The sequence below is a fragment of the Scyliorhinus canicula genome, chromosome 12, assembly GCF_902713615.1.
Source record: "Scyliorhinus canicula chromosome 12, sScyCan1.1, whole genome shotgun sequence".
NCBI classification, from domain to species: Eukaryota; Metazoa; Chordata; class Chondrichthyes; order Carcharhiniformes; family Scyliorhinidae; genus Scyliorhinus; species Scyliorhinus canicula.
In genome coordinates, this window is record NC_052157.1 from 131260329 (window position 1) to 131275191 (window position 14863).

General features: G+C 47.1%; 1 protein-coding gene across 2 annotated transcripts in view; it reads right to left on the bottom strand.

Annotated features, from left to right (window-relative positions):
- Positions 1–14863, bottom strand: part of doc2b (double C2-like domains, beta) — a 420460-nt gene that overhangs the window by 341531 nt on the left and 64066 nt on the right. For both annotated transcript variants that reach the window (XM_038814143.1, XM_038814142.1), the window contains exon 2: positions 10824–10903. In XM_038814143.1, coding sequence (XP_038670071.1) covers positions 10824–10903 — 80 coding nt within the window. The remainder of the gene's footprint in view (positions 1–10823; positions 10904–14863) is intronic.

The following is a 14863-nucleotide window of genomic DNA, read 5'->3' on the forward strand; positions in this document are numbered from 1 at the left end:
GTGCTCTCCATAGGACCATCTATCAGTCTGCAAGGGAATGTGGTTAAGCTTCAAGTTACACTGACCCCCACTGTTCCTGCAAGTCCCAGCCTAGGCTGTATAATGGCTACAAATGGCCTTGAAGCAGATGGCAGAATTGCACATCTGCCTTTCTATTAACCCAGTCCCTGAGAAAGCAGGTCACAATAGTTCATGCCAACTAGATGTTTCAGTACTTACAGAAATGGATTGCAGTATCTTGGGATGCAGGAAGGGGCATGAGGTGTGGGCAGTGCTGCCAACTCAGGTGATGTACATCCTTGATCACCTTGGCATCTTTTCTTTCACCCAGTGCTGTATAAAGCTGCCATATGGGTGCCTCTGAAGAACCATTCAGCATATTCATGCTTTGACCCAACTTAATGACACCGACTGGAATAAGGGGCGCAATTCTCCCAAAGGGAGACAAAGTGCCGACGCCGGACTGAAAACTGGAGTGTTTCACTCCGGCGTCGGAGGCCGCTCCTCGCCCCCTATTCTCCCACCCCCAGTGGGCTAGGAGCGGCACCGCGTCAATTACGCGCGCCGGGCCTTTGACCGCGTCAAAGTGGCGCCGCGTAAATGACGTGGTCAGCGGCGCTTAAATGACGTCACCCGCGCATGCGTGGTTGCCGTCCTCCCCTCTGCCGCCCCGCAAGACATGGAGGAGTGATCTTGCGGGGCGGCGGAGGGAAAAGAGTGTGTCTTTCAGAGACGCCGGCCCGACGATCGGTCGGCACCAATCGCAGGCCAGACCCCTCCTGAGCACCCCCCTGGTGCTCGATCCTCCCCCCCCCCCCCCAACAGGCCCCACACGCAGCGGTCGCGCGCTGCCCATGCTGGCAGCGACCAGGTGTGGTTGGCACCGGCGTGAACCGGTTGGATTAGGCAGGCCGCTCGGCCCATCCAGGCTGGAGAATCGCCGCTCGACCGTTAGAAACGCCGAGCGGCAATTCTCCGAGCGGCCAGTCGTAAAACGCCGTTTTGGGGGGGGGGGGGGGGTGGGAGAATCGCGTGCGGGTGCCAGGGCGGCGTGGCGTGAATCGCCCGGCACTCCCGCGATTCTCCCACCCGGCGCGGGGGTCGGAGAATCGCGCCCCTGGTTTCCACAAGCACAACATCTGCCAAAGTGGGGCCATTTCATCTCTATGTAGGTATGGGGATAGCGCAAACTGTGACATTTCCTCAATAGGTTGTCACCTTCCCAAAAGATCAACTTAAAGGGAAACAAGCTGGTGCCAGTAATCTTACTGGGGCAAAAGAAATTATCCCTAACAAGTGGCACAAAGACTAAGGAGAAGTAGCGCCGGAATTGGAAACACTAATGAACAGCAGAAAATCTGAAATATTTTAATAATCTTTGACCATCAAATGACCTCCCAGCTGTCTGCAAATCTCTTTCAACTGAGTTGTTTCAGATACACATCCTGGGATTCCTTGCAGCATTGCTGAGTTCCTCCATAATATTGGCAGGAAACCTGTGAGACCTCATTTTGCTGGTTTCCCACCAGAGTTAAAGTTGGAGATGATTGTGGAAGGTCTGTCATTGAGTATATATAAAGCAGAGATTGGCAAACACATTAATACCAGTGGCATGAAGGGCTATAACGATAGTGATAGTGTGGATTATCAGCTATTATTGTACTGACTAGCAGAGCAGGCTGGATAGGCTGCATGGCCTATCCCTGCTCTTATGTTCTTATGAGTGGACCCTCACAGGATGCTTTTTTTCATGTTCATTCATGACATGCGAGTATGGCTGGCAATGCCAGCATTTGTTGCCCAGCCCTAATTGCCTTTGAAGGCGGTGAGCCACCTTCTTGAATGACTGCAGTCCATATGTAGCTATACCCATGATACTGCTCAGCAGGGAGTTCCAGGATTTTGACTCAGTGACAGTGAAAGAATGACAATATATTTCCAAGTCAAGGTGGTGTACAACCAAGAGAATAACTTGTAAGTAGTGACGTTACCATGTGTCTGCTGTCCTTGTCCTTCTAGTTGTGAGTTTAGAAGATGCTGTCGATATAGGTGCAGTATATCCTGTGGATGGCACACACTGCAGCTATGGTGCGCCACGGGTGGAGGCAGTAAATGTTCAAGGTGGTGCATGGGGTGCCAAACAAGTAGGTTACTTTGTCCTAGATACTGATAAGCTTCTTTTTGGATGTCAGTCATCCAGGCAAGTGGAGATGACAATTGCCTGGTATTTGTCGGGCGGCATGGAAGCACAGTGGTTAGCACTGTTGCTTCACAGCATCAGGGTCCCAGGTTCGATTCCCGGCTTGGGTCTGTGCGGAGTCTGCACGTTCTCCCTGTGTATGCGTGGGTTTCCTCCGGGTGCTCCGGTTTCCTCCCACAAGTCCTGAAAGACGCGCTGTTAGGTAATTTGGACATTCTGAATTCTCCCTCAGTGTATCCGAACAGGCACCGGAATGTGGCGACCGACTAGGGGCATTTCGCAGTAACTTCATTGCAGCGTAAATATAAGCCTACTTGTGACACAAATAAAGATTCGTATAATTATTTGTGTAATGTGAATGTTACTTGCCTCTTATCAGCCCAGGCCTGGATATTGTCCAGGTGTTGTTGCATGTGGGAATGGACTGATTCAGTATCTGACAAGTGGCAAATGGGACTGAACACTGCAATCAAACATCCCCACTTCTGACCTTTTGATGGAAGGAAACTGATTGATGAAACAGCTGAAGATGGCTGGCTTTCCAATGCTACCCTGAGAAACTTCTCTAGAAATGTCCTTGTGCTGAGGTGATTGACCTCTAGCAACTACAACCATTTCTCAGGAGATATAATGCCTGCCAGTGGAGAGGTCTCCTCCAACCCCCTTTGTTTTTGGTTTTCCTAGGGCTCCTTGATATCACATCTGGACAAATATTGCGTTGATGTCAGTCGCTGTCACTTCACCTCACCTCTTGAATTCAGCTCTTTTCCTCTATGTTTGGGCCAAGGTTGTAATGAGGTCTGCTGAGTGAACCTGGCATAATCCCAAATCAGCACTGATGTGCAGGTGAGTAAGTGCCACTTGATAGCTCCGTTAACAACTCCTTTCTGTGCTTTGCTAATAATTGAGAGTTGACTGATGAGATGGTAATTGGCAGCTTTGTGCTTATGTTTCTTCTTGTGGACGTGACTTCCCTGGGCAATGTTCCACATTCTTGGGTAGATGGCAGCATTATAACTGTACTGGAACAACTTTGGTTAAAGGCACAGCTAACTCTAGAACACAGGTCTGAAGCACAATAGCCAGAAAGCTGCCGGAGCCCTTCGATTTTGCTGAATCCAGTGTTTCACAGAAATGAATTTTTGATCACTGTGTCTGGAAAAATCAGAAGTGGAAAATGCCCACTCAGGACCACTTACAACATACAGTGTGCAAAGTCACACCATATCACCACTTATACATCGTTATAGTATCCACAAACACAATGGCGATATTTAACGGATTGACGGAGGTCATGTCTGCCAGCTGAGAAGCTGGCGATAACCACGTCTCCATTGTGGAAACGCCACTGCATTAGCTGCTGGTCAGGCACTTAACTGGACAGTGGCAGTCCTTTCCCAGGACCAGTGTGGGCATTCCTCCAATTGAGAGCTGCTTGCCAACAAACCAGCAGCAGTGGAATAAGGCTCTTCAGTGGGCATTGATGTGAATTTAAGGGTCTCAAACGGTGATGGAACAGGAAGGCTGACCACGAGCCTTCCCACCAGGGACCTTTTGGGGGCAGTGTGTGGAAGGGGACGGGGTTCCCACCCGCCACCGTCCTGCCTGACCCCGCCCACCACCCTCCTGCCTGATTAATTTATTGCGAGGTTCCTTCACAGTGCGGGATTAACTTAACAGACCATCTCCAATTTGATCAGAGTTCTCCAGGTATAGAAATTATGAGTTTGATTTAACAGAAAAATTTCTAAATGTCATTTTGGGCGCGACAAGCAGGGTATTTCTCGATGGCCATGGTGGCGAGATTACAGCCCATATGTAACGGCACTTAGTGCCACTTAGGTTGGCACGGTGGTTAGCACCGCTGCCTCACAGCACCAAGGACCCGTGTTCAATTCCAACCTTGGATCACTGTCTGTGGAGTTTGCATGTTCTCCACGTGTCTGCATCAGTTTCCTCCCACAGTCAAAGATGAGCGGGTTAGGTGGATTGGCCATGCCTAATTGCCACTTAGGTGCAAAAGGTTAGGTGGGGTTACTGGGTTGCGGGGATAGAGTGGGGGCTGGGCCTCTGTAGGGTGCTCTTTCAGAGGATCAGTGCAGACTCAATGGGCTGAATGGCCTCCCTCTGCACTGAGGGATTTTATGATTCTAGTGCTGGAAATGAGTCCCCACGAGCTTCTTGTCATTACTGACTGTCTCGCCTTCTGATTCACCAGAATCATGTCTCAGCTGCTAACATGGGGGAGCTGATTTTAAACACCCCCTCAACACTCACCACTCACTCCCAGTCAACATGCAAGCATGACAGTGCTCAGACCTGCTCCTCGTTTTGCCGATGTTGATCTGTCCAGGCTTCTCAACACAGTTGGGCAGCATGGTAGCATGGTGGTTAGCATAAATGCTTCACAGCTCCAGGGTCCCAGGTTCGATTCCTGGCTGGGTCACTGTCTGTGTGGAGTCTGCACGTCCTCCCCGTGTGTGCGTGGGTTTCCTCCGGGTGCTCCGGTTTCCTCCCACAGTCCAAAGATGTGCGGGTTAGGTAGATTGGCCATGCTAAATTGCCCGTAGTGTCCTTAAAAAGTAAGGTTAAGGGGGGGGTTGTTGGGTTATGGGTATAGGGTGGATACGTGGGTGATCATTGCTCGGCACAACATCGAGGGCCGAAGGGCCTGTTCTGTGCTGTACTCTTCTATGTTCTATGTTCTATGTTCTATGTTGATCACAGATGGGCCATCCTGTTCCTCCGAGGGGGTCAGAGAGCCAGCAGCAGGACCATTAATACTGCCTGGGAGGCAACAGCAGCGGCTGTCAGTGCGGACAGCATGACAAGGAGGACCAACATCCAATGTCAGAAGAAGACCAACTACGTCCACCGAGCTGCAAGGGTAAGTTACCACCTCTCTCCTGGCATCAATTATACCTGCCACCCCTCAAATGCCCAACCCCCCCCCCACCCTAGCCCAGGGGCAACCCCTAAATTAGCATCAGCACCCCCACAAAGCCCGAACCCGCCTCCTCCCCGAGCACTGGGGCAGTAACTCCAGTACCCTTGAGCTGCATGCCCAAAAATGGAAATGGCTACTCACCTCCTCAGTTCCCCTCAACAGCCACTGCACCAGCTTGCGTTTTAAAAACAGAGTATTAAACGATGCCACGTGATTTCTCGCTGGGGAGCCGGGTAATTCCCGGGAGGCCATTACAATCGACGTCAATCTCGCTAATGAGATTGAAATTAATGCAAATTGGGGTTAATGATATGCTCGCCAAATTTGGCCAAGATCCGGAACGCGCCAAAGGGAGCAGGCGGGTTAGATGGCAATCTGGATCGCGTCCAGCGGGAATCTCAATTTTGGCCATTCCCACTGTTTAAACAGCACGCCCTGATCAAGGGAGCAATGCGGTGGTTACATCGTGCACGGTAAGTTTTGATTCCATGGAAACATGTTTCCTCACAGAATGCCTTTCAGTTTAGTTAAAGTTTCTAATGTGCGAATGCCAACTTGCTCTCGGTAAAAGCTGGCTAAAACATTAGAGCATCACTTTTGGAAACAATGTAGGTTAAACACAAAATCAAATGCCCAGATGGAATTTTCTAGGCCTTCCTCATCTGCAGACTTTGAATGGTGGAATCACAAATCCTTGAGGCTTGACCACATTTGATGATGAAAGATCATAGCAAAATTCATTGTGTCTGAGCCTCCCTTTCTTCTAAAACATTGATCAAACTGATTCTTGTCAGATTGTTTGATTAAAAGGGAACTGAATGAGGAGTTGTTGCCGAGCAACAGGAAGACAGACGAAGGTTTAGCTTGTATCCTGTGACACCAATTCAAAGCCATCTTACCAAGCAAGGTTTTCTGCTCCAATTTGAAAACACTTTTTACTTTGGGGTGTGCTGACTCAATCTCATTTTCCAAGTGCACACTGGATGCAATATCTTAATTACTCAATGGACCCAACTGAAAGATATATGTCCATTAAGCATCCATGGATCAAAATGAGAGCAGCAAAAATAAAGAACGAGGATAAGAAGGAAAACAACAGGAAGGACCCTTAAACCACCACCCAAGGGCAATTAGGGTGGGCAACAAATGCTGGCTTAGCCAGTGAAACTTACATCCGTACAAATGATTGTTTTAAAAAGTCCAGGGAAATGGAGTTCCTCAGGGTAGTGTCTGAGGCGCAACCATCTTCAGTTGCTTCATCAAGGAACTTCTCTCATTCCTAAAGTCTGGAGTGTGGATGGTCACAGATATACAGTGTTCAATTCCATTAACAGTTCCGCAGATAATTAAGCAGTTTGTTTCCATGTGCAGCAACATGGTCAACACTCAGGCATGTATTGATAAAAGGCAAGTAACATTCATGCCAATCAAGTAATAATCGCTTATTGTCACAAGTGGGCTTCAATGAAGTTACTGTGAAAAGCCCCTAGTCGCCACATTCCGGCGCCTGTTCGGGGAGGCCAGTACGGGAATTGAACTCCCGCTGCTGGCATTGTTCTGCATTACAACCAGCTGTTTAGCCCACTGTGCTAAATCAGCCCTGCAAGTGGCTCATCTGCAATAAGAGAGAGTCTAACTACCTTCCCTTGACATTCAACGTCATCACCATCACATAATCCATCTCCCCCCCCCCCCCCCCCCCCCCTTAACACTGACCAGAAGCGAAACTGGATGAGCCATATAAATACTGTGGCTGCAGGAGAAGTCAGGTGCCAGGAATTGTGCAGCAAGTAACTCATCTCCTGACTCCCCAAAGCCATCTACAAGGTACAAGTCAGGCGTGCGATGGAATACTCTCCGTTTGCCTGGATGAATGTGGCTCCAACAACAAGAACATTCAAGAAGCTCAACACCATCAGGGATAAAGCAATCGGCCTGACTGTCACCCATCCCCTACCACCTTAAACATTTACTCCCTGTACTTCCGACGCACCGTGGATTCTGTGTCTACCTTCTACAAGATTCTCTGCAGCAACTTACCAAGGCTTCTCCAATAGCACCTTCCAAACCCAAAACTTCTGCCACTCAGAAGAACAAAAGCAGCAGAACAAAAACATTGCAAGTTCCCCTCCAAGTCACAGAACATCCTGATTGGAACTGTATCGCTGTTCCTTCACTATCGCTGGGTCAAAATCCTGGAACTGCTTCCTGATGGCACAGCGGGTTACCTACACCACATGGACTGCAGCACTTCAAGAAGGTGAGTTAACTGTCAAGGGCAGTTAAGGGCGCTGCATAAATGCAGGCCTTTCTAGTGATGCTCCATATCCACTGGAAAAACTTTAAAAGTCAAATATAAGCCAATGTAACCCCCTAACCTCACTGCACACCGGCAATTGTACAAGTTGGATAATCCACATGGAGATTACTTCATTAGAGAATGAACAATGTGAGATCATCACATGTTTGAAATATTTGTTCCCTTTCGGAGAATATGCTCTGCTGCTGGAGCTGAATTGCACCTGATTGGCGCTCCCAGCATGATCGCAAATCAAGGAGCGATTTCCAATCCTTAGCCATGCAAGCTTTGCATGACGAGGGTTGCGAGAGATTCCCTAGAGATCCCCTCCCCCCATGGGATTTTCTGCACCAACCCCAGCCCCGAATACGGGGTGATCTGCCCCTCCCCTCCCTTCACCAGATTCCTCTAAATAAATAGACACCCCCACAGAGATTCCCTAAATAAAGAGACTCTCACAGAGATCCCCAAAATGAACATACCTCCCACAGAGACCCCATAAATAAACAGACCCCTTCCCCACCGTCTCCCTGAAGAGAGACCCCTGTCTGGAAGCTAGAGAGCAGTGAAAAATATCACGGCTTTAGCACTCACCTGGGCAATACAGCTGCTGGCTCAGGCACAGGAAGCACCACCTGTCAATTCCTGGAAAGAGGAAACCAGTCAGCTGGGTGTGAACCCCCTCAGATCTTTGATTTGAAAGCCATTCTGGGGGGTCTCTTTAATTAGGGGGTCACTTTATTCAGGGGGGTCTTAGTGGAGGGGTCTCTTTATTTAGGGGGTCTCTGTGGCATGGCCCTCCGATGGACTTTGCGGGGGCAACTGCCACCACAAGATCCACCGCATCAAGGTCATGCTCGTCAGGACCAGTAGTAATTCTTGCCCTTGTGATTCCCGGCCCAGAGGACCGGGGAATCATGAGGGCCCAGAGAATATGGTGCCCGGCCCGTTAATAGGACGCAAATTGGTTTTGATGACTCGTTTGCATCCTCCCGCTGGCGCAGGGTGCAAACCCCGATCCCGATGCCAGCAGGGGTGTGAGCATCAGAAACGGGCACCAATCCCATTTTTTTCCCCGATGCTGGATTCGGGAACTCCACTCCCAGCGGGGAATCCAGCCCATTGCATTTTTATTGCTTTACTAGATTTTGAAGTTATGGAGACAAAAGAATGTTTCTTTTGCGCTTTTGAATACAGAGAAATGTCTTAGAGCAACAGACAACTGAACACCAAATGGATATTAAAGGAGGGAAAACACAACCAATAGGAAAGCACAAATTCGGAGACAAGCGCTTTCAGCAAATGCCTATTTCAGAGCTTTGGGCCACAGAGGGATTTCAGCTGATTTATATTCAGGTGATGTGGTTGAAACCAGCTCACAAGAGGTTCAATCCACAACTGACAGCTTCTGGAATTATATACAGACCAGGAATCTGTCCAGAATAGTGGGCTGGAGTCTCCGATTTTCAGACTATGTCCTGATGCCAGCATGGGAACGATGGCATTTTACGACCGAAAATTCACTGCAAAATGGCCACCGATCCTCCGTTTGGTGGGGTTAGCAGGCAGGCAACGTAGAGCACCCAGCTCTAGCTGCCCATACGGATGGAGAATTGGCAGCTCTGTAACCGCGCATCTGCAAGGCAGCGGCCTGCAGCAGCTGGCTGCGCATGGACCCAGTCTGCCAAATAGTGCCCCCCTTTTGGCAGGCTCACAATCCCCGGACCACCCCCCAACAGTGCCCCCAACCGCTGCCAAAGTCCCCCCTGCCCGCGGATCGGCTCTCCCTCGACTGTGGCGGTGCTGGACTGAGTCTGCAGCCACCACACTGAGTTCCCGACAAATAATAGCATGAGAGACCCACGCCGTCAGGAACAGGGCTGGTCGGAGGCGGAGTATGGGGGGGGAGGGCCTCAGGTAACGCCCTAAGGCCATCGATATGGCGTGCGGTGTACTCCCGCTTTGGAGGGGGCGGAGCATTGCAAAATGGGGCGTCCCCCCCCCCGGTTTCCGGTGCGAACATTGATTCTCCAGCCAATCGCCGAATGCGATTTTGGCGTCGGCGGCCAGAGAATCCCGCCAAGTATTTGCCCATCTCACATCAGTTTGAAACAACAAATTTTATTGAGATATTCCAGTAAATATGAATACATAACATTATGGGTTGATTTCAGTCAGGGGTAGCTTCCGAGCCAGCCAACACTTAGGAGATGAGTTGACTTGGTTTACAGCTCGGCTGGCTCACTCATGGTTATGGGTAGCTGGGGTGCGATGATAGGCAAGTCTTTGCCTTCCCGATTAGTTGAGTTGGGACTAGCTGGGAAGTCAGTCTAAAGCAATCAGGAATGGAATTCAGGAACAGAGGGGAGTATGATAAAGTCGGGTGCAAAACAAATAACACTGAGAAGACTGGGGAGGAGGACTTAAACGGAGCCCCAAGACGGGTAACGTCAATTCTCTAGACTAGAGCACAAGGAACCAATGGAATTTGGAAAGGATGGGGCGAGGGTGATGTGGGCCTTAGTTCCTAGGTGGAGATGCAGTTCACAATATTCTGGATACGTTGTAGTTTAGGAAACTGGAAGAAGAAAAGTAATCAAGTAATAATCATAATAATAATAATAGTTATTAGTGTCACAAGTAGGCTTACATTAGCACTGTAATGAAGTTACTGTGAAAATCCCCTAGTCACCACACTCCGGCGTCTCTTTGGATACACTGAGGGAGAATTCCGAATGTCCAATTCACCTAACAAGCATGTCTTTTGGGACTTATGGGAGGTAACCGGAGCACCTGGAGGAAACCCACGCAACCATGGGGAGAACGTGCAGACTCCGCACAGACAGTGACTCAAGCCGGGAATCAAACCCAGGTCCCTGGCGCTGTGAAGAAACAGTGCTAACCACTGTGGTACCGTGCCGCCGCTGTGCAGTGTGGAATTTTAGGTTGACACCTGTGGCATTTTAGGTTGACACCTGTGGCTTAGGATTTCAGCAGAAATTGAAGTAGGATTTGATAATGGATTAGATATATCGGAAAGAAGCTCAGTTCGGGATCAAGCAGGGAGGAAAAAGTGAAGAAAAATAAATCCTGGTATTGGAAGTATGTTGGAATGAAGATTGACAGATGTAAGCTATTAGATTGATCGGAGCATTCACACATTCCATTGACTTCTTCATCAAATTGTACACTCTCTCTTTAGCTTCATATTACTACGTCCTCCAATAAAGCTCACAACCGTCAATTGAATTATCTGGCATATTTTATTTTGTAAAAATGAACAATTTGCACCCTTTAGAAAATGCAAAGCAAAATCAATAGACAATGACACCTACAAACAGATTATTTGTTATTTGCAATTTTCTAAGGTTACGTACCTTTGCTTTATTTATTGAGCAATGGAGAGCATTGTTTTCTTGGTCGTGCAGCAAACTGAAATCTAATGTACCCAGGGTGGCTGGAAAAGGAAAGGAGATGGATTTACCATCAACAGAAACAGAATGAATAAAAAAAGTAATTCAGCAACCACCCATAAAATTATATCTGGTGGTGAAAGAAATGCTTAACATGGAACTGTAATAGATAAAAACAATATGCATTCAAAGATAAAGGTAAACCCAGTTACCTATAAGTAATTTTGTTCCACTTATCATGTAGCTCGTGTCTAGTTCCTGTGCACCAAATTGTATGTGACATTTTAATATATTAAAAAAAGCGATTCTCTATTCAGTTACAAATCGTCTCATTTCTAGTGTAAGGACAACATTTGAATAAACTGTTTGGACTAAAGGATCTGAGCTAATACAATGAAACAAACATTTTAATGCTTATTACTTCATTGTTTTTGTTTGCACAATTCGAGATCTAAGGTGGTGGTTTCAGAATCAAAAGGGCAGCAAGGACAAATCCAGGACCAGGCTGAATAGCTGAAAGGAGATATTTAGGGGGCTTCGGTTCTTTCAGTGTGTCCAGGGAGAGGGTACTAATCATTCATGTGTGTGTAATTATAAAAAGAATAGGTAGGGTGAAGTTGGAAAATTATTTATGACACAGCAGAAGAACAAAAGGCTTTATTATCTCCGGCATTTAGATTAGAATAAGAAATCCACAGAATTCACAACAGCCAGGTAGAGTTCTGCCATTAAGCAGATATCGCTCACATTTAAAAAGCCGGCCGTAAATTCCTTTGTTAATGATACTGGAAATCACACCGTGACTCTGGTGACAGTGGTGAATTTTCTGAAGAAAACCTCAGAAATAGACAGGAACCCAAAGAGTGCTGATCATTCTGAACATTTCCAGTTTGCCTTTTGGCAGTGGATCTCTAAATGCACATTGTTTAGGCAAATAGGCAGAGCTGGTGCGGGAATTGATCCAAGGCAGCGATGCCTAGGTTGACAGTTTGTCCTACCTCCTTTTAGAGGACAACTGATATAAGAGTGAAGGCTATAAAACTAAATGAGGAGAGGTGTACTTGCTTCCAGAAGGGCAAAAGTGGTCCCCACACGAACCATAGAATCCCTACAGTGCAGAAGGCGGCTAATCGGCCCATCGAGTCTGCACTGACACTCCGAAAGAGCACTCCCCCACTCTATCCCTGTAACCCCGTGCCCCCACCTAACCTGTACATTCTGGGACACTAAGGGGCAATTGATCATGGTCAATCCACATAACCTGCACATCTATGGACTGTGGGAGGAAACTTGGAGCACCCGGAGGAAACCCATGCAGACACGAGGAGAGTGTTCAAACTCCACGCCGGAGGTCACCCAAGGCTGGAATCGAACCCAGGTCCCTGGTGCTGTGAGGCAGCAGTGCTAACCACATGGCGGGGGCAGGGATTGGGAATCATGGGAGAGATGGGAAGAGGGTTGACAGAAACCATCCTAAGGCACACGGGTACCGCAATTCCCAGCAGATGCCTGCTATCCATGTAGAAGCTGCCCTTCGACCTTGCCAAATCTGATAGGGCAAACACTGGTGGGATCGCAGCCCATGAGTTTTCAGGACAATTGTATTTTTGTAAATGTACAAACTTTGTAGATCCCACTCACTACTCAGTTAGTTGACCTCAGCAACAGTGATGGTAATGACAATCGAATTGGCCTTAGCTTCCACGGGATAAGCAAGGGGAAGGGGAAGATGATTAGATTGCTATTCAGTGACAGTGCAATAGAAAGTACATATATGTGGGCAAAAGTAAGCTGAGTTGTTGTGGTGAATGTGATTCACACCGGATTATAATCTGTATATACATGTGCCTATATTGTAAGTGCAGTTGCACTACCTGACCACCAGGGGAAGTAGCTCTGGGAATGCTCGAGAATTGTACTGGGCCTCTCCCTTGGTTCCGCCCAGGACTCCTCCCCCCTGGAGCTGCTGTATAAAGATCAGTGCCACATGGTCAGCCGGCCAGTTCACCGAAAGTTCAATGGCTAACCGGCTGGCTCTGTTGTGAGTATATTAAAACCGCTATTCTAATCCTACAAGCATGTGTCCGTAGAATTGTTGGTTCCAACAGTTGTGATATCCTTACGTTCAAATAGCCTGCTGACAATCTGTGTAGGTTGAAGCTTTAAAAATGGGCATGTGAGCAATGCCTATGGAACGGAGTACTGAATCCATGCCTTCAGGAAAGGAGGAAGGAAAATATGACAGGATACAAAATGACAGTGACATCTTAATAACAGTTACAAAGCACAGTTTCAATATTTCCTTAGAATGTGAACAAGATGTGCTTTATTGTCCTCTGTGTTCATTTACGTGCCTGGAAAAATGAAATGCCCTATTGCACAAATGTGATGCCGAAATCTTTGTCCCATTATTGTGACCTGCAGTTAAATAAGAATGTAAATTTCATTTTTTATAATGATCAAACATTTAACCTTTGATAATTGAACAGTGGTACGAGGGGCCTTTAAAAAATAATTATTTTTGTGCATTTTAGGTCTATCTGGTCAGCTTTTATAGGGGTTGAATGGAACCTTACACCAGTGATATATTTTCTATTTCCTCACACTAGGTATCATTGTGTTCTGAAAAAAATCAGTGATGAATCAGGGAGTTTCTAAGAAAAGGAGTGAAAATGGGTCCAACTTCATTTCATGTTGGACCATTATGCAACAAACTCCCAGTTTGTCAATCTAAGTTGAATTTCAACCCAGGTTCATGAAATTAAAAGGCAAGTGTGATAACCTAGTTGCCACTACACCTCCATTATTTGTAGGAAGCATTTTTAAATGATTTCTGTTTGGAGGAAGGGCCACATACACGAAAAAGGAAATTTTGTAGAGGTATGGTGAAACCTGGTCTGAATTGGATCGTTCATTAAAGAGCTGACACAGGAAAATAGACCTAATCAGAGGCATCTGACTCTTCCCATTGCCTTTTGCTCCCACTTTCTTCAGTCATCTATCCAATTTAATCTTGAATCTTGACACTTTCTTGGCTCAGTCACTAACACTGAGCATGAATTCCATCACCTCACAATTCTGTGTAAAGAAATTTATCTTGTCCTCAGTTCTCAAGCTTCTGCATTTAATTGTGTGCCTCTAGTTCCAAACCTCGCAATAGGAGACCCACTATTTCTCGTTAGCCTGTCCCTTTTTTTCAAAATTATGAACAATCCATCATTTTTACACCAATAAAAGAGGCCTAATTTTTCATATTTATCTTTGTATTTGTATTCTAGTGAATGTGTGTTGTACCTACTCTAAAGGTTCAATATCCTTCCAGTAGCAACTTGTTGATTGGCAGTACAGGATGTATCTAATAACTGGTGGGCCTGAACCAGTTATGCACTGGTGTCTTTTGATGAACTAGATAGGCACACACATGCACTGTCTAAGATATTCATTTCACTTGAAATTTCCTGAGCATGATGATATTAGAGCTTCCAAAGCCAATATCCACCAGAATGGATATATTACAGCAAATTAAATTAACTCAAGTTCCATTGAAAATAAATCAATTTAAAAAGAATATCAGAACACAGGCACATGCATGCATGCACAACCCATGCACAGCAGGCTTTTAAATCAACGTCTCAATATGTATGTCACTTTCAGTGTTGCCAATAAATCAGGATATAAGGGTGCAGGCAGCAGGTCGAAAGTCATACACACTCCTTCCAAATGTCCTGTGAGTGCACCCATTCTTGTTCATAGAATTTACAGTGCAGAAGGAGGCCATTCGGCCCATCGTGTCTGCACCGGCTCTTGGAAAGAGCACCCTGCCCAAGCCCATACCTCCACCCTATCCCAATAACCCAGTAACCCCACCTAACACTAAGGGCAATTTGGACCCTAAGGGCAATTTATCATGGCCAATCCACCTAACCTGCACATCTTTGGACTGTGGGAGGAAACCGGAGCACCCGGAGGAAACCCACGCACACACGGGGAGGATGTGCAGACTC